General features: G+C 33.5%; 1 protein-coding gene across 1 annotated transcript in view; it reads right to left on the bottom strand.

The window, feature by feature from the left end:
- Nucleotides 1-20,737, bottom strand: part of Pde3b (phosphodiesterase 3B) — a 182,360-nt gene that overhangs the window by 52,850 nt on the left and 108,773 nt on the right. Inside the window, exons 2-4 of the mRNA XM_076846918.2 lie at nt 16,157-16,207; nt 6,455-6,703; nt 3,737-3,876 (exon numbers count right to left, since the gene is read on the bottom strand). Coding sequence (XP_076703033.2) covers nt 3,737-3,876; nt 6,455-6,703; nt 16,157-16,207 — 440 coding nt within the window. The remainder of the gene's footprint in view (nt 1-3,736; nt 3,877-6,454; nt 6,704-16,156; nt 16,208-20,737) is intronic.

Below are 20,737 nucleotides of genomic sequence, written 5' to 3'. Positions count from 1 at the left end.
ATGATAAATAAAATGAAGTTTATTATAACAATTAGCAAAATAAACAAAGTTATATTATATATGGAAGTTTGTGGCACAATGCCATGCACATATAAAACACATCTTTAGATATTCACTAGCTTATTTTCTTCTACTGGTTGATTCTTGATATAGGCATTCTGCCAGAAGGGCAAGAACAAATCTAGATTCTCTCTCTAGTTTTATTCAACATTTTTTAGTGTAGATTAAGTTCTCAATAAGCTTCTCCCCAACTCTTTCCACCTTTCCTGCAGTTCCCCATTCTATTTACTCAAGATCAAGTGTTCTGTGACCGCAGAAGCCTTTATTATTGCCTCTCTAACACTTTCCCATATTCATAATTTTGCTGCTTATATATTCACTTGCTTGCCAATTTGTGAGTTGAGCTATATCTGTGTTCCACAGATCTGTGTGGGATAAATGAATGATAGTGTCTTTAGATTCCTACTCTAAGATTAATACAGAAAAAATATTTTCTGCTCTCATATCTGAAGTGAACAGACTCTTTTCTTCACACGATTAAGCATCATAATCCAATATGGGATGCTGAACCCCCTCAGGATATTTGTTAAAGCAACAACTTATCTTCAAGGATCCATGTTAATGCAATCCCAAACTCTTCACAGTGATTGATCAGGCCTCATAGGAGTAGTACTTGTTAACAAAAGTAAAAAGTGAAAAGTGCCATTAAATAGGCAAAGAAAGTGCTATAGAAAACCAGAGGTGAAACAGATTACTTTTCCTTCAAGAACAAGAGAAGAAAATGTCAGAGTGGCTTGTCTGCATTTGTTTTTGCAGTGCTGAGGATGAACCCTGGGCCTTGTGCACTAATACTGAATGCTCCAATACTGAACAACAGTTCCAGTCTTCAAAGTGTTACTCCTAAGTGGTAATACCTTAGCCCAATTAAAGATGTACAGAAATAAGGGTAAGAAGTGCTATTTCCGTTAAATTCCTTTTATATTAAAAAGGGGCACAGAAATAGACAAAGAGAACATCAAATAGTTAAAAGCTTAACTAGGGTTTCAAGTAAAATAGAGAAAGATGATGTTAGAAAGATAGTTTAGTGTTGTAAATGAATGGACTCCTTAAATAGTAAAATCACAAGTCCACTAAGAGATGACCAAATAATAAACTCTATTAATTTAATTTAATACAGTGATTGATTAAATGGAATGATCCTTCTTTCTCTAGTTATCTCCCTCAGATTCTTTTTATCAAAGCTATGCACAGCTCCCTGGGTTATAGTACTTCACTTTTTTTTTTTTCCCAAGCAAAGCTTGAGGTAGAGCAAAATTAAATTCTATGCTGTTCTTTATATCACTAAGGTATCACTCTTTACCCAAATATTTTATTTACTTCAATTTTCTTGACATATACTTCAGCTTAATTTTAATTTTTTTGTACCGAGGACTGAACCCAGAAGCATTCAACCACTGAAGCCACATCTCAAGCCCTTTTTAATTATTTTATTTTGAGGAGGGGTCTTGTTAAATTGCTTAGGGCCTCACTAAATTGCTGAAGCTACCTTTGAACTTTCAGTCTGTTGAGAGTCGGAATGGCCCCTGGCATTTTGCCAGAAGTAATGGTTGTGAGTGGCCAGCGATCCATTAAAATGATGATAGTTAAGTTAAGCTGTGTATAATTGCTGTACTGGATGATGCTGGATTGAAACAGGCTGTGTATTGAGTTGTATATGGACCCTGCTGACCGATAATAGGGTGGATGTGGGGGGGGGGGGAATAGAGCGGCTCCGGGAATAGGCTGCGCCTGCTACTTTGGAGTTCCCCTGGAGTTCTCGTGGGGTTCCCGTTGAGTTCGCGCAGAGCCCGGTGGAGGATGAAAGAGTTCCCGGGAAGTGCACGTGGGGTGCTGGTGGAGTTTGGTCAATAAAGGAGTTCCTGTTTGAACCTACAAGTGCCTCATGGCGGCTTGGTTATTTTGTGCTCAGCCAGACTGCGGCATTAGTCCTCCTGCCTCAGCCTCCCAAATTGCTAGGATTATAGCTATACGCCACCACACCTGACTCAACTTAATTTTCAAATGGTGTTTTTAAACAAAGGACAATGCTTCATATATTCCCATGGTCAAAGTACACTTCAAAATTTATTACCAAGAAGCTCTAACTTTTCTTTAAAGTAGATGTATATAAGCCTTGTCCAGTGAGGTCTTTATCACTTTATTCTTCACATTTTTAAATATTTCATGAGGCATATAATTTTGTTTTAATGACAGTTAAGTGAATATATAGAATCTACCTACATTTACCTTATATGAACACTTTTCAGGGTTAAAGATTAGTTTTCTCTGGACCATGTTTGTTGTTGTTGTTATTGTTTTAGTACTGATCATCTCAGGCAGCAGGATAAAAATGTTCTTACTTCAATGTAGTTAAAGAAACTTTTTAAAAATATTTTTTTTTAGCTGTAGATGGACATAATATCTTTATTTATTTATTTTTATGTCGTGCTGAGGATTGAACCCAGTGCCTCACACAGGCAAGGCAGGCAGGCACTCGACCACTGAGCTACAGCTACAGCCCCTCCACTTCCCTTTTTAATCTCCAAAATATTCTCAAGATAATGCTTCCTATGGCTTAAAAAAAGAAATCTGTTATATTTTCAGTTCACTCCTTCATTATCCTACTTCTATTTAAAAAATAAAAAGACTGTCATGTTTAGGCTCTAGGCAAAAATCTATATCAATGCTCATTTTCCTGTACTATATTCTTCATATTTCAAACCATTCCTATTTTACACATAATTTTGCTTGATCTTTCTTTTATAAAAACTAAGTTCACCTATTTAAATGTATTGTAAAAGATTCAAATTAATAACCACTGAAGTATCTGGAAAATTATAATTATCTAATTATATTTCACATATAAATCTTAAATAAATTTTAACAGAAAAAATTGTTATGCTCCAATCCTGCCATCTACTGTTTCAAATGTGAAACTATACAGCTCAAACTAAAGCACAACACATGACCCAAAGTAACAGAGTGGTGTAACACTGCATTTATAGAAATTTCAATTTTGTTAGCATAGTTAACTGACTAAAGAGAAGTTTTAGTCCATGCAAGAGATCAATACCTTTCCTGGCTTTCAGAAAAATACTGAATTCTTTGTTATGAAAGTAAATGATATTTACATTCAAAAGATTTTAATTCCTGCAATTTTTCCAGCCTCATTTAGTTGTAGTCACTGAAACCTTTACTTTATAGTATCACAAGTAAATTCTCAACAGACTACAGAACATATTAGTACTCACAGACACCAACAGAAACAGGGTTCAAAGAGTCTTGCTATATTAACCTAGCAACTGTGATGAGCCTGGGGAACATGATCATCCTTTCACAAACCAGTACCTCTGTTGGTCTAACTTTGTATACTATACACTGGATTGCTGTCTGCCCCTCTAATAGCCATCTTCACCCATTTAAAAGCTGTCCTAGTACCCTGTCCTAAGTTGACCCTAGTTTTCCTAAAATAAATCACTGACCCACGTTCTTAAGGCTCCAGCATGCTTTGTATCTGACCTACCTATGTTTTGAGAGAGGGCTTGTCAGCTTCTTCTATACCTATGATTATAGCCTATGTTATCCTATACCTAAAATGCTTCAACCATTCCTTTCTGCTTTTAAGAATATTTCAAACTTTATTTTCAAAAACAAAGTATATACTTTAAGTTTCTTTAAAAGATTCTGAGGATTTTACCTTGAAATGCCAAATTCTTGGTGAGGTCTTTTGCCATTACTGCGTTCCCACCTTGAAGACTGCTCAATAGGTAGCAATCCTGAAGTTCCTGAGCTCCTTCTCAGCTGTGGAGTTGGTAAGCTATTCCTACTACTTAGACCCTGTTAAATAATTTAATAATTGTTAAACTTGTCATGCTTTTACATGCTGCATGTGGAAAAAATAATGGCACGTAAAAATATCAACACAAAAGTATATTTTTAACATGTATAGGAGAAAGTAAAAATTTCATTCTGAAAATCTATCCAAATTTCACATTCTACACTATTGGTCTATTTTTCTTCCTCCCACTAAAAAAAAAAAAAAAAAACAAAAAAAAACAACTCCTGAACTCCTTGCAATGTAAACTAGATTTTTTTTCCATTTGCACATTTCACTCTTAGTTTAAAGAAAAAAAAAACAGAAATTGGAAATTTGGAAATTTAAAAGTGGATATGGAAGATTGAACTGAAAAATCAACTTCAGAGGAGAAGTTTAGAATCAGAGATGTCCAGTCCTAAAGCCCAAAACTTTTAGATTTTCAGTACAAAGGGCATTTATACCCTGTTTAATTATTATGTTTAAAATGTTTCCAGTAAACCAATAAACTTTTCTACATAGATAACATAGTAACAAACATAATACTGCTATGATTTTTTAAAAAATTTTTATTAGTTTGCTATGATATTTTTTTACTTTAAATGTTCAAAGCCTCTATTTATTTATTCTTAGTTGTAGATGGACACCACCCCTTTATTTATCTGTTTATTTATTTATTTACTTGGTGGTGATGAGAATCAAACCCCATGCCTCACACATTCTAGACAGACACTCTACCACTGAGTCACAAACCTCAGCCTTATGATTTTTATGATTACGGTTTTAAAAAATTATTATTTTTTAAAAGTACTATCAGGAGCAATAAATTTCAATAGAAAATACAAAGAACAAACAGCACATAATGTGATGACTAACTCAAGAATACATCAATGAATTATTTTATTGATTGACTCTATCCCTTTTAAATGTTGTGATTAACCTTTTTCTTATGAGGTACAATGCTAAATAAATAAATAAAGTTACATAATTAAGTTCCACTGTTAAGAGAGTTCTACAGGCACAACTATATGAACTTTAGAAATAAAAGAATCAGCTGGGAACTGTGGTGCACGCCTGCAATCCTAGCAGCTTCAGAGGCTGAGGAAAGAGGATCGCAAGTTCAAAGCCAGTCTCAGTAACTCTGTGAGGCCTTAAACAACTTAGCACTAAGCAACTTAGCGAGACCCTGTCTCAAAATAAAAAATTTTAAGAAGAGCTGTTGGGGTTGGGTTGTGGCTCAGCATTAGAGCACTTGCCTAGCACGTGCAAGGCTCTGAGTTTGAACCTCAGCACCACATAACAATAAATAAACAAAATAAAGGTACTGTATACAACTAAAAAATAAATATTAGAAAAAAAAAGGGCTGGGAATGTGGCACAGTGGTTAACAGCTCCTGGATTCAATCTCTGGTACCTAAATAAATAAATAAGTAAATAAAAGACTCACATAACTACTCATGATCCAGAGAGTAATCAGTTATTCTCAAATCCTTTCACTCTAATTCTGCTCACTAAACTTTTCAGCATTTCTAAACTCTAATTCTGAGATCTGGACAAAGTGAAATTATCTGATCAAAATCGCTCCCAAAACTGTGTTTACCTTTTTCTAAGTTCCATTCCACTACTAGGATTGACAAATTAACTAATTTTAATTTTATCCTCTCTGAGTTTTCTTATTTATAGGGTAAATTAGCTGAACTAAGATAATCCCTAAATGTTTCTAATTTTATGGTTTTAGATAATGTTAAGATCCCGATAATAATCAAATAAAACAAATAAAAGCACTCTGAAAAAGCATAACATATACCTATTTAGAATAGTAATATTATTTCCTAAAGGAAATCCTATTTTGTAGTACTGATAAACAGAAATTAATTCCACATCTAGTAATGGAAAAATCAGTACCTCTTGGTTTATAGCAACCTCCAGTGGGTTAAATGGGTGAGGGAGAAACAGCATTCATGAAAATTATTTTTAAGTAACACTGTGTAATTCATAAAATGAATATTGGAATGATCATTTATGGTTTGGGGTTCAAAAGAACAGTTTCTGGATTCTAAAGAGTACAACAGATTAATATGAGTTTGTTATTCAAGCCCAGAAATAAATGTATTTATTGTTCATACTTCTTAACAACAATAGCAATAATAATATACATACAAGCTCTAACTCCTAATTATACCAATATTATTTAAAAAAAACCTAAATATTCATCTAGAATTATCTGAGTTTATAAAACTTCATATAAAGTCCAAAGTAGGTCAATAAAAGGTAAAAAAGGTTGATCCTTCAAAAGGAAATTGTATATAATATAACTTTAAAAGAAGCAGTTTTAGCCAGGTGCAATGGCATGCACCTAATTCCAGTGGGTTGGGAGGCTGAGACAGGAGAATTAGGAGTTCAAAGCTACTCTCAGCAATAGAGAGGCCCTAAGCACCTCAGTGAGACCCTGTCTCTAAATAAAACACAAAATAAGGCTGGGGATATGGCTCAGTGGTTGAGTGCCCCTGAGTTCAATCCCCCTCCCCTCCCAAAAAAGAAGAAATTTTAATCTGAAAATATCATTCAATGTTATCAATAGGATTAAAATTGTATTTTAACCTTGTGAAGTTTTCGATCTCCTTTCTCAGTTGGATCCTCTATTTCAGAGCAGGGGTAAAATCCAGGAAATGGTGTGAGAGGATTAATCTTTGGCCTACAAGACCCAGAAAATGCACCCATCAAGCTACTGATACTTCGTAGGGAAGAAATGACTTGTGGAGGAAGGCTTGGGTCACTCAGAAGATCTGACACCATATTGCGAGCTTCATTTAGCACTGAAAGATCAACTCCATTTCCACCTCCAGAATTCTAGAAAAGAAAAGAGTAAAATTATGTATTTTTTACACAAAAAAACTTAACATTTAAGAAAACTAACTCTACTCTAAATCAACGTCTATTTCATAATGCATAAGTAATTTAATCCTATTAAATATATACTTTCATTCATTTGAATGACATAAATGGTATATAATAAGTGGTATGACTCTAATTTAAATTTTTTGATATATGCTACAATACTGCAGACACTATAAGCTTTAATTTTTTATTTTTCATGAGCTTACCTCATTTTAATGGAATGCATTACTACTGATTTACTTTATAATTAGTATAGAACTAATTCTACATTTACTTTGTTTATAATTTATACATTTCATTAATTTATGAACAATTTTCTTTCTTTTTTACCAAAATTTATTTTGAACATATAAATCATTTCTTTCATTTACCTTATTCACTTAAGAAGCCATTTAGCATAGGAACAGCTTTATTTCAAAGCTTCCATAGTTTGAAATCTAGACTTTAACCCTATGTGACCTTGAACAAATTATTTAACATCTGAACATTATTTAGTTTCTTCAATACAAAATGGAGGTATAAAAGCATTTACTCTTAAGGGCTGATGTGAGAATTAAATATGATAATACATGTCAAGCACATAAGGCATTTACTAATGTATTTGAAGTATAACAATAAATAGTATTATTACTATTAACATTATGGTAAACATAAGATAAAATTTCCAAAAAATGGTGTGAAAGTTCATAAGAGAAAAGTTTAAGTTGAATGATTATGAGAAATTTTATGGAAGGGGTAGTCTTTCAGCTGAGCCCTAAAACTGTGGTAGGATTTTGTTTATAAACATTAGGGGAAAGTAATTTTTTACAGTAAAACTGAAGAAAAATGTATCCGGTAAGCTCATTACATAAGAAGGAAAGGCACATAAATAAAGGTACAAAAGTGGTAATATAGGGATGTACAGGCAACATGAAATTTCTGAAGAACAGGCTACATAAAAGAATAATAAAAAAAATAAGCGTACAAAGGCACAAATTTTTGAGACCACTAGACTCCAAGCTAAGTAATGAAGGGTCATACAGGTTTTGAGCACGCTAAAAAGAAAAATGCAGAAAAAAGGAAGTCATGGAAAGGCAATGCAATTTTAGAGAGTGTAGTCAGGGGATGCCTCACTTTGAATTTATGTCAAGACCTGATGAGATATGAAACAAGCATTGTACACAGACAGGCTAGCAAGTGTGAAGATCCAGAAGCAGAATCCTGCCTGGCTTTGTTGAGAAACAACACAGAGGCCAGTAGAGCTGGAACAGAGTAAATGAAGGAAAAAGTAATAGAAGATCAGTGGAAGGGGCAAAAAGAAATAAAGAAAGGGACATTTTGTGTGAGTTCTTTTAAGTCTGTGACAAGGACTTTCGCTTTTATTGTAGGTGAAATAAGAGAAATGCACATAACAGACATATCAAATTAAATATTTGAATTATGTAATATAATTTTAAAAGTTGAACTTAAATTCCTATTTCTCATTGACTTATATTTGACAAAATCTTGATTTTGGACAGAAAGCTAAGCATAGTTTTTACATTTTAAATGGTTATTAAAGAAGGTGCAAAGAGGAGGAGCAGAAAGGAACAAAAGAGGGAAAAAGGAAGAGGAACAGTTTCAGTGGTGGCAGTGGCCATGCCTTGCCTTAATGTTAAAATACCTGCTCTCTTATCCTTCATAGAAAAAAAAATTTCAACTAGAAAGCTGAAATAAAATACTAATAGCAAACATTTCAAGGTAACATAGCACAATCAAGCATCAAGGTTTAAAAAGTCTAGAACCAGAGCTAAGATAAAAGTGAACCCTGGACAGAGCACTCACCTGGCATGTGTGAGGCACTGGGTTCAATCCTCAGTACCACATACCAATAAATAATTATAAAAAAAATTTTTTAAAAAGTGAACCCAACATTCTGTACTACTTTTTCCCTCAAGGAATTGGCACAGGGCAGACAGGCTGAGAAGCAAAGCAGTCAAGAAGCTAGGAAACAGATTAGAGCTCTCAGTAGTCTCAAGGGGCTAGGAAAACAAATTTGGAGTTCACAGGATCAAGGCAGGGACAACCTGAAAGGCTAAGCAAGATCCAGACTAATGAAAAAAAAAGAAGTAAGCTTAAATTCCTAACTGCTTTTCCCCTGAGGGAATTTGCAAAGTTATAAGCAGAGGGGCTAAGAGATGGAGAAACCAAACCCAGTAGAATTTCTCAAAAGATCTCTATTTTGAAAGTAAAAAAGAGCTTCCAAAATCAGAACTGAATCAACTGGATAACCATGGATGAGGGGTGGGGGGGACGACCATCAATAGCTACCTATCACACTATAAAAATACCAACAAACTTAACTGAAAAATTAATTCCAACTGCATTACAGATCTAAAAATGAAAGGTAAAACAAGAAAACTTCTAGAAGGTAACACAGAAGAAAAACTTCATGACCTTGGGAGCAGAGACCTTAAATAGAACACCGAACAAGCAAGGAACACTGAAGTGAACTTATAGTCCCAAGCTACTTGGAAAGCTTAGCAAGGAGGAAGCACTTGAGTCTAAGCATTAGAGGTCAGCCCAGGCAACTTAGAGATTCCAGCTCTTAAAAAACAAGAAGGGAGAAAGAAGGAAGGTAGGGGAGGAAAGCAGGGAGAGGGGAGGTGAAAGAGGAGGAGGGGGAGAAGGAACAACATAAGAATCACAAACCAAAAAGGAAATGCCTAACAAATTAGCTCTCTATTAAAAGATGGAATATCTTTATCAAAAGATACCATAAAAAGCCACAGACCTGAAGAAATCTTTAATCAACACAGATTACATATATATGTATATATATGTATGTATGTATATGTATATATGTATACACATATACACTCGGTCCAGAATAAAGTAAAAGAAAACTGGACAAAAGTCTTGAGCTAGCAATCAACTCCAAAATAGATAGCCAACCAAAAGAGTATTGAGAGTATCTCAGAATCATTACTTACAAGAGAAGAGAAAAATCTGAAAATAAAACAAAAGTCTGCCTACCTACACAACAAATAAATAATTGTAATATATTCATTCAATGACATGCTATATAGAATATATATGAATAGATTGCTTCTTCACGCAATAACATTAATTAATCTCACAGATTTTTTTTTTTTTTCTGAAAAGAAAGAAGTAGTACAAATACATGCAACCAGAGGCTTGGGATGCTGAGGCAGAAGATATCGAGTTCAAAGTCAGCCTCAGCAATGACGAGGTGCTAAGCAACTCAGTGAGACCCTGTCTCTAAATAAAATACAAAATAGGGCTGGGGATGTGGTTCAGTGGTTTAGTGGCCCTGAGTTCAATCCCCACTACCAAAAAATAAATAAAGAAAGAAAGAATACATGCAACCACTTCCATTTACATAAAATTCAAAGACAGGAAAGACTAAGCTGTAAAGGCAGAAATCAGGATTGCTATAATGCTTGGGGGAAGCTAATGAGAATAAAAGTATAAGGGGGCTTTTGAGGTACTGAATTCTTAATCTGAATGATGGTCATATGTATATTCATTTTGAGAAAATTCATCAAGTTGTACATTTGAGGTGTGCATTTTCATAGATGAATATTCCATTTCAATTTTTAAAAACAGTCCATTTGAAAGGGAAAGAGGAAAAAGAGATAAAAAGGGCAGAGAGGCTTAATATATACCAATCTGTCTGACTAAAAGTCTATTATCTTGGCTATACCATTTATTATTCTTTAGATTTTATCAGTAATTTAGATATTATTCTAATGAGAAATTGAGTATCTTTTTGAATATCTGTTGGTAAAGCCAACCTATAGTAGGTCAAAGAACTATCCCCTTTTTAGGAGGTGTGGCTTCTCCTTGATTTCATCTGACTGCAAAGGTTATATGATTTTATATGAAGGCCAGAGGATATCTTATTTGTAGGGGCTATTGTAGCTGTTACATTAACTATTTAAAGAGTAAAACCCAGCTATTTAAATGAATATTCATTTTTCAAAAATTGGTTTTGAAACAACTAGTGAAATAAATAAATAGGTAACATTTCTGTAACACAGATGATTAAATATTTATTAGTTAATCCATTACTATGAAAAAAACATAAGGTTTCAAAACAGCATTTTGAACATGATAATACATTTTTTATAGAATAGATTACACACACATTAATAATGGGAAAAGATCTATAAAATGCACATTGAATATTAGCAGTTATAATTAACAGTCATTGCTTGATGTTTTCTCTTTTTTCCTTATACTTCTATTTTTCATTTTTTCTGACATGGATGTATATTACTTAAAAGTCAAATAGTTAACCTTAATGTACATTAAATTTTGTAACACAATTAATTACTAGAAGTAAGGATAGGTTATCTTTAGCGATGTAGGTTATGACAGGTATGCGGCATAAGTAAGGGTTTTGGGATACCATAATTCTCCATTTCTTCAAATAGGTACTATTTAGATGGGAAGTACAGCTTGTGGACATTCACTGAGCTATACACTTTTTTGTATGTATAATTCAATAAAATTTTTACCAAAATATGGAAGGTGTTTTTACTTTCCTAATAAGATATCCTGCGATTTATTTTGCTTCATCTCATATATGACCTTAACTCTGCTTATGTTCTTTAGATCAGAACACCACATCAGAAAAGAAAAATAACATTACAGGAAGAGGAAATGAAAAATAACAATGAAAACCAACAACGGGAGGTAGTACAATAAAGGAAAAACTAAGCATAGAGGAAAAACTAATCATGTTAAGTATCATACATAACCAAATATGGCTGGAAATACAAACCATATCTCAATAGTAACCCTAAATGTTAATGGCTTAAATGCACCAATCAAAAGACATAGGCTAGTAGAATGGATTAAAAAAAAAGATCCAACAATATGCTGCCTACAGGAGACTCATCTGATAGGAAAAGACATACACAGACTGAAGGTGAAAGGTTGGGAAAAATCATATCACTCATACGGACCCCGGAAGCAAGCAGGGGTGTCCATACTTGTATCAAATAAAATAGACTTCAAGCCAAAATTAATCAAAAGGGATAAACAAGGACAATACATACTGCTCAAGGGAACCATACACCAACAAGACTTGACGATCATTAATATATATGCCCCAAACAATGGTGCAGCTACGTTCATCAAACAAACTCTTCTCAAGTTCAAGAGTCTAATAGACCACAACACAATAATCATGGGAGATTTTAATACACCTCTCTCACCAATGGACAGATCTTCCAAACAAAAATTGAATAAAGAAACCATAGAGCTCAATAATACAATAAATAACTTAGACTTAATTGATATATACAGAATATACCACCCAACATCAAGCGGATACACTTTCTTCTCAGCAGCACATGGATCCTTCTCAAAAATAGACCATATATTATGTCACAGGGCAAAGCTTAGCAATTACAAAGGAGTTGAGATACTACCATGCATTTTATCTGATCATAATGGAATGAAATTGGAAATCAATAATAAAATGAGAAAGGAAAAACCCTACATCACATGGAGATTAAACAATATGCTACTGAATGAACAAAGGGTTACAGAAGACATCAAAGAGGAAATTAAAAAATTCTTAGAGGTAAACGAAAACTCAGAAACAACATATCGAAATCTTTGGGACACTATGAAAGCAGTACTAAGAGGAAAATTCATTTCATGGAGTTCATTCCTTAAGAGAAGGAAAAGCCAACAAATAAATGACCTCATACTACACCTCAAAGCCTTAGAAAAAGAAGAACAAATCAGCAGCAAATACAGTAGAAGGCAAGAAATAATTAAAATTAGAGCAGAAATCAATGAAATCGAAACAAAAGAAACAATCGAAAAAATTGACAAAACTAAAAGTTGGTTCTTTGAAAAAATAAATAAGATTGATAGACCACTAGCCACACTAACAAAGAGAAGAAGAGAGAGAACCCAAATTACTAGCTTACGGGATGAAAAAGGCAACATCACAACAGACAATTCAGAAATACAGACAATAATTAGAAATTATTTTGAAACCCTATACTCTAATAAAATAGAAGATAGTGAAGGCATAGATAAATTCCTTGAGACATATGAACTACCCAGATTGAATCAGGAAGATATAAACAACCTAAACAGATCAATATCAAGGGAGGAAATAGAAGAAGCCATCAAAAGACTACCAACCAAGAAAAGCCCAGGACCGGATGGATATACAGCAGAGTTTTACAAAACATTTAAAGAGGAACTAATACCAATACTCCATAATCTATTTCAGGAGATAGAAAAAGAGGGAGAACTCCCAAATTCATTCTATGAGGCCAATATCACCCTGATTCCCAAACCAGAGAAGGACACCTCAAAGAAAGAAAACTACAGACCAATATCCCTAATGAATTTAGATGCAAAAATCCTCAATAAAATTCTGGCAAATCGTATACAAAAACATATCAAAAAGATTGTGCACCATGATCAAGTAGGATTCACCCCTGGGATGCAAGGCTGGTTCAATATACGGAAATCAATAAACGTTATTCACCACATCAATAGACTTAAAGATAAGAACCATATGATCATCTCGGTGGACGCAGAAAAAGCATTCGACAAAGTACAGCATCCCTTTATGTTCAAAACATTAGAAAAACTAGGGATAACAGGAACTTACCTCAAAATTATAAAAGCTATATATGCTAAGCCTCAGGCTAGCATCATTCTAAATGGAAAAAAACTGAAGGCATTCCCTCTAAAATCTGGAACAAGACAGGGATGCCCTCTCTCACCACTTCTATTCAATATAGTTCTCGAAACACTGGCCAGAGCAATTAGACAGACGAAAGAAATTAAAGGCATAAAAATAGGAAAAGAAGAACTTAAATTATCACTGTTTGCGGATGATATGATCCTATACCTAGAAGACACAAAAGGGTCTACAAAGAAACTACTAGAGCTAATAAATGAATTCAGCAAAATGGCTGGATATAAAATCAACACGCATAAATCAAAGGCATTCCTGTATATCAGCGACAAATCTTCTGAACTGGAAATGAGGACATCTACCCCATTCACAATATCCTCAAAAAAAATAAAATACTTGGGAATCAACCTAACAAAAGAGGTGAAAGATTTATACAATGAAAACTACAGAACCCTAAAGAGAGAAATAGAAGAAGATCTCAGAAGATGGAAAAATATACCCTGTTCATGGATAGGCAGAACTAACATCATCAAAATGGCAATATTACCAAAAGTTCTCTATAGGTTCAATGCAATGCCAATCAAAATCCCAACGGCATTTCTTGTAGAAATAGATAAAGCAATCATAAAATTCATATGGAAAAATAAAAGACCCAGAATAGCAAAAGCAATTCTAAGCAGGAAGTGTGAATCAGGAGGTGTAGTGATACCAGATTTCAAACTGTACTACAAAGCAATAGTAACAAAAACAGCATGGTACTGGTACCAAAACAGGCGGGTGGACCAATGGTATAGAATAGAGGACACAGAAACCAATCCACAAAATTACAACTATCTTATATTCGATAAAGGGGCTAAAAGCATGCAATGGAGGAAGGATAGCATCTTCAACAAATGGTGCTGGAAAAACTGGAAATCCATATGCAATAAAATGAAACTGAATCCCCTCCTCTCGCCATGCACAAAAGTTAACTCAAAATGGATCAAGGACCTTGATATCAAATCAGAGACTATGCGTCTGATAGATGAAAAGGTTGGCTCCGATCTACATATTGTGGGGTCGGGCTCCAAATTCCTTAATAGGACACCCATAGCACAAGAGTTAAAAACAAGAATCAACAAATGGGACTTACTTAAACTAAAAAGTTTGTTCTCAGCAAGAGAAACAATAAGAGAGGTAAATAGGGAGCCTACATCATGGGAACAAATTTTTACTCCTCACACTTCAGATAGAGCCCTAATATCCAGAGTATACAAAGAACTCAAAAAATTAAACAATAAGAAAACAAATAACCTAATCAACAAATGGGCCAAAGACCTGAACAGACACTTCTCAGAGGAGGACATACAATCAATCAACAAGTACATGAAAAAATGCTCACCATCTCTAGCAGTCAGAGAAATGCAAATTAAAACCACCCTAAGATACCATCTCACTCCAGTAAGAGTGGCAGCCATTATGAAGTCGAACAATAACAAGTGCTGGCGAGGATGTGGGGAAAAGGGTACTCTTATACATTGCTGGTGGGACTGCAAAATGGTGAGGCCAATATGGAAAGCAGTATGGAGATTCCTGGGAAAGCTGGGAATGGAACCACCATTTGACCCAGCTATTGCCCTTCTCGGACTATTCCCTGAAGACCTCAAAAGAGCGTACTACAGGGATACTGCCACATCGATGTTCATAGCAGCACAATTCACAATAGCTAGACTGTGGAACCAACCCCGATGCCCCTCAATAGATGAATGGATAAAAAAATGTGGCATTTATACACAATGGAGTACTACGCAGCACTAAGAAATGACAAAATCATGGAATTTGCAGGGAAATGGATGGCACTAGAGCAGATTATGCTAAGTGAAGCTAGCCAATCCCTAAAAAACAAATGCCAAATGTCTTCTTTGATATAATGAGAGCAACCAAGAACAGAGCAGGGAGGAAGAGCAGGAGGAAAAGATTAACATTAAGCAGAGTCATGAAGTGGGAGGGAAAGGGAGAGAAAAGGGAAATTGCTTGGAAATGGAAGGAGACCCTCATTGTTATACAAAATTACATATAAGAGTTTGTGAGGGGAATGGGAAAAAAATAAGGAGAGAAATGAATTACAGTAGATGGGGTAGAGAGAGAAGATGGGAGGGGAGGGGAGGGGGGATAGTAGAGGATAGGAAAGGTAGCAGAATACAACAGTTACTATTATGGTATTATGTAAAAATGTGGATGTGTAACCGATGTGATTCTGAAATCTTTGTAATGTTTTGAATAACCAATAAAAAAATAAAATAAAATAAAAAATAAAATTAAAAAAAATTATAAAAAAAAAAAAAAGAGAAAGCAAAGAGCTGCAGCATTGTGGGAAGAAGAGATGCCTAGATGGTACAATGTATGGCACAAGCCATTTTGCAGAGTATATTAAAGGAAAAAAAAATAAATTACAATTATCACAAAAAAAAGAAAAGAATAATAATCTCATCCTGACTATAAAAATATTAAATTATTCTGAGCCCAGATTATATTAGCAACATTTTAAAAATATTTATGTAAGTTTGATTTCGTGTTTCCTTTTTTCTTGTGTTTTTCCTGTTTGGGGTTGTTGTTTTTGTTTTTTAATTCACCTCAGTGAAGGCTTTTGCCAGTTTACTTCAGTTAAAGAAAATTTTATGGCACAGAAATCTCATGAATGTAACTTCATTTTAAAAGTCAAAAGTTTCATTACAGATAGCAGTTATTAGTGGATCACTCATATTTACCTGATAATGAGGCTTATACCACTGCTTCAAGTCCCAATCCCAAAGAATCATCTGGAAAAAAAAAATTCATTTGGTTACGAACCAGAAATAAATGAACAAATATGTGTAAAGACAAATTTTAGTCCCCTTAATTATAGCTATCTCAAATAACTTAAAATTAAATAACTTAAAGTAAAATATAAATCCAATGTTACATCCAATCACTAAATACAAAAGAAAAATTGAATATCATCAAACTTCTCTTCCCCTCCCCACCCTCTGCAAAGTCTTATCATCCATCATCTTAAAACCAGTGTCAACGGGTGGAGCTATTTCTTTACAAACAAGGCATTTTTGTGAAAAGCACTTTAAAAATCTTGTTGTATTTGGGGTTAGATTAAGTACAAAAGAGTGAATTTATAAAAATAATACACACCCCTTCTAATATGCAAATAAGTAATGGCTGCTTGCCGGTTTGTCTCCTTTTTAGGCTATCAATGGTAACTTCTTAGCCCCAGACTAGTTTTATCCTTCCTTTCTTCATAAGAGGCTTTCTGGCTGATTCCCTTTCAAATATAGTTATTACTACACTCAAAGAGACTTTAATTTAGTAGGTTACAATTGCCACCTACTATTAATCCTAAATTTCTTTGAGGTTTATTGAGTTAATAAATAAGTCTCAACCTTTTGCTTAATTCATTTTACTTGCTATTTTCTAGTTTGGGACATTACTCGAATATCAGACTATTTAATTTTAATATAATCATTATTTCTATACATTGAAATATTTGTTTCTTGTCCTTGGTTTTAAATCTTTTGGTTGGAAAAAGTCTTTTAAGTGTTACCTATTCTATCATTGGTCCAATATTTTATCAGGATTTGAAAAAAACTAAAAGGAACATAAAAATATTTCAGACTTTGCAAGCCATATACGGTCTCTATGGCATTTTCTTTATTTTTGTATTTTTTTTATACTTTATAAGTTTTTTTTTTTTTTTAATTCTTAGCTCCAGGACCATGTAAAAACAGGCTGCTGGCAGAATTTTGTCAGTGGGCTATAATATGCTAACTCTTATTTTAGCTAGTATATTCAAAATTATTCAAAAAATTATCAATCATTATCACCATCTCCTTGTCCACACCTTGAAGAAGAGTAGTAATCACTTGCTTTTCAATGAAGAGAAATCCATTTCTTTCCAAAGAAAATCAAGATATTCTACATCCACTTACTAAATTCATGAACCAGTATCCACAAAATAGTTACACTGTAGCTACAAAATATGTTATATTTTAGCAGACTTACTAAATTTACTCATTAAATTTATTTTATATAACCATAAATATGGTCCTTATATAATTATTTCGGGTTGTGATTTGACCAGCATATAATTCAGATTCTAGACAAACTCTTTAGGGAAGCTTAAGATGTTCATAGCTTCCTAAAAATACACTAAGGTTAATAAATAACTTACAATCCCTAAGATTCTTTTGTACTTGATATGCTATTACCCATTTTTCCATGCTATTTATCTACAACTGGCTCTTTAGACTCAACTGGAATATTTTACTTCTGTCTATACTTTAGCTTGTCAAAATTTATTTGGAGATTGAGGAAGTCTACAAAAGCTTATTCATCTTCCTCCCATCATCAAAACATTTGTAAATCTGAGTTTTCTCAAGTTCACTAATAATAGTCTAAAATAGACAGGAGTGAACTCTGAGTTTTATGATATGTCACTAAAAATTACCTATGAGATTGGCATCATGTCAGTAATTTGTATTCTAAATCTATTTCTGTATTTCTTCCACAAGGATATCATCAAACAGATTCAGTAATCTAAACATTAAGTTTATTTTTTGCTAATTCAAGCATACCTCTAATAGGATACTGTAATACTGAATTGTCTTCTTATCTCTCTACTTCCTTGATCCATGACTAAATAAACATTGCTTTTAAAATATTTGCACTCTACTAACAAGAGACATATTTGTATTTATACATTCCTCAATGGGAGTGCCACCACTCCAAGCAGGTGAATTTTGACAATTAAAATAATGTTTAGCCCTCCAAAGGCCACGATACATAAACAGATACATTGCACATGAAGAAATAAATCAAAATTTATTATTTATCATTATTATTATTATTTATTATTAAAATTTCATGGAGAGGGATGGGTCAACAGGGAAAAGATGGTCAAAGAGCTCCTGGTTGAGGCGTGGGAATTACAAAGAAAAGAGGTTGAAATACACTGATATAAAGGAATCTGCTGATAAATTAAAAGAGCAATCCCATTTTAGCTTACATTCTAAAAACATTCCCCAAAGCATTTCAAGGCTGCCTACACAAAAGGGGTTGCTAACATGAGAAGTAATGTATACTCTATTTCAACTGTAATCTTAGAGGTCTACAAAACTTCACAATTTGCAATGCTTTTTTCTCTCCACTTACTCTTTTTTTATGCTTTTATTAGTCCATTATAGTTATACATAATAGATGGGTTCATTTTGATGTAATCAAACATGAATGGAATTTAATCTTGTTCCATTTCAGTCCCTCTATTTATTCGTTTTAGATCTCTCTACTATTTTCTGTAGAAAATGTAGACTTGTTGTATAATATATCTCTTAATAAATTCACTCCTTCTAGCCCTTTCTCCGACTATGATTTTCTCCCATTTATATTTGTTAGGTGGGTTTTAAATCAGCTCTTAAGCAGCAGCTCACTCTTATTTGCAGTCACTTTCCACAGGATCAAAACTATGTCACCCAAAATCAGTAGGATTATGCTAAAATTTCCTTCATAGCAAAAATTAAAAACAGACACAGTGAAAACCACAAAGAGCTGGCAAACAAACCTCCTTCTAAGTAATTTGAATTAGAATATTAAAATGATTTTGAGAAAATGAAGATTTCTGCAAAAAAAAAAAGAAAGAAAAAGAAAGAAAGAAAGAAAATGAATGGCCCAGGAATTCCAGTTAGGTATATTCTTATAGCAGCATTATGGCCCACAAAATCATAAATATAGAAATTAAGAGTAAAAACTTAGATCACATGCCAGCATAATGGCTGACTAGAGGTGCGCAGCAAGATTTCCTACACAATAAAAAGACCAAAACGTGCAAAAGACAACAACTCCAATCTATTGAAGTGTTTGAGACAAAATGTTGGGATGTGGCAGAATTCTGCACAAAAAGGAGACTCAAGGTGTTCTTATAAAGATGGTAACGAAGCACATATCATCTACTATTCCATATTTCCAGTCAAGACCAACCCTGAATCAAGAGAGATTTCACACAGAATAAAGTAAGCAGAAGATCCATAGAAGACCCAATAATGCCACGGACACCTGAAAAAAACAAAACAAAACAAACAAACAAACAAAAAAAAAAAAACAAAGAAAGAAAGCCACAAGACTTATGGGACACCACAAATCAAACAAATGTTACCATTCATTATTGATATACCTGAAGGAGAAAAGAGGGGGAAAAGGCATAGAAATCCCATTCAATAAAATAATAGCTGAAAACATACAAATATTCAGAATTATAAGAACATCTAGGTCTAGAAAGTTCAAAGGACCTCAAATAGATTTGGCCAGAAAAGACCTTCTGTGAGGCATATTAAAGTCAAACTGTTAAAAGTCCAAAAACAGTAGGAGAGAAGTGTCAAATGACATATAAGGGAATTCCTACTAAACCAATAGCAGACTTCTCTCTAGAAACCTTATGAACCAAGGAGAGACTAGGGTAATATATGCAATGTCCTGGAAGCAAAGAATTATCAACCAATAATGTTATATCCAGAAAATTTACCCTTCAGAAATGAAAAAGAAATCAAATCTAAGAAAAAAATTGAGGAAATTTATTATCACCAGACCGACTTTACAAAAATACTAAGGAAGCCCTACAGTAGGGGTAAGAAATGATAACTACCATCATAAAAATATGCAAAAGTATGAAACTCCATAGTAGAGCAGATGCAGTGAAAAAAAAAGAAAAATAACAGAATCAAGCATTACCAATACAGAATACTAAATTCACAAAGATGAATAAGAGAGAAAGAAATAAGGAAGAAAGGAAGGAAATGCAAAACAATGAGAAAATAACAATGACAGGCATATATCTTTATTATCAATAATAATCTTGAATGTAAATGAATTAAATCTCCCAATTAAGTATTTAGACTGAATTGATAGAAAAAAAAGACTAAATTGATAGACAAAGAAGGTCAGAAAGGGAATCAATTTAACCAGAGGAAATAATAATTATAAATATATATGCACCCAATTTTATAAAGACAGAGCACCAATTATATAAAGCAAACACTCTTAGATCTAAAGGGAGAGATAGTCTTTAATATAATAATAATAACAATAATAATAATAATAGGGGATATCTCAACTCCCCACTTTCATCAATGGACAGATCATCCATACCAAAAAAAAAAAAAAATCAACAAAGAAGCATAAAAACTGAACTATACTGTACACCAAATAGACCTAACAGCCATTTACAGGACATTTTTACCTAACAGCTGTGGAATACATATTCTTTTCATCAGTCAATGGGATGTTCTCCAAGGTAGACTATATGTTAGGCC

Source organism: Callospermophilus lateralis, chromosome 2 (genome assembly GCF_048772815.1).
Source record: "Callospermophilus lateralis isolate mCalLat2 chromosome 2, mCalLat2.hap1, whole genome shotgun sequence".
NCBI lineage: Eukaryota > Metazoa > Chordata > Mammalia > Rodentia > Sciuridae > Callospermophilus > Callospermophilus lateralis.
The sequence above is the reverse complement of the archived record's forward strand: the minus strand, read 5'-3'. Positions and strand labels throughout refer to the sequence as shown.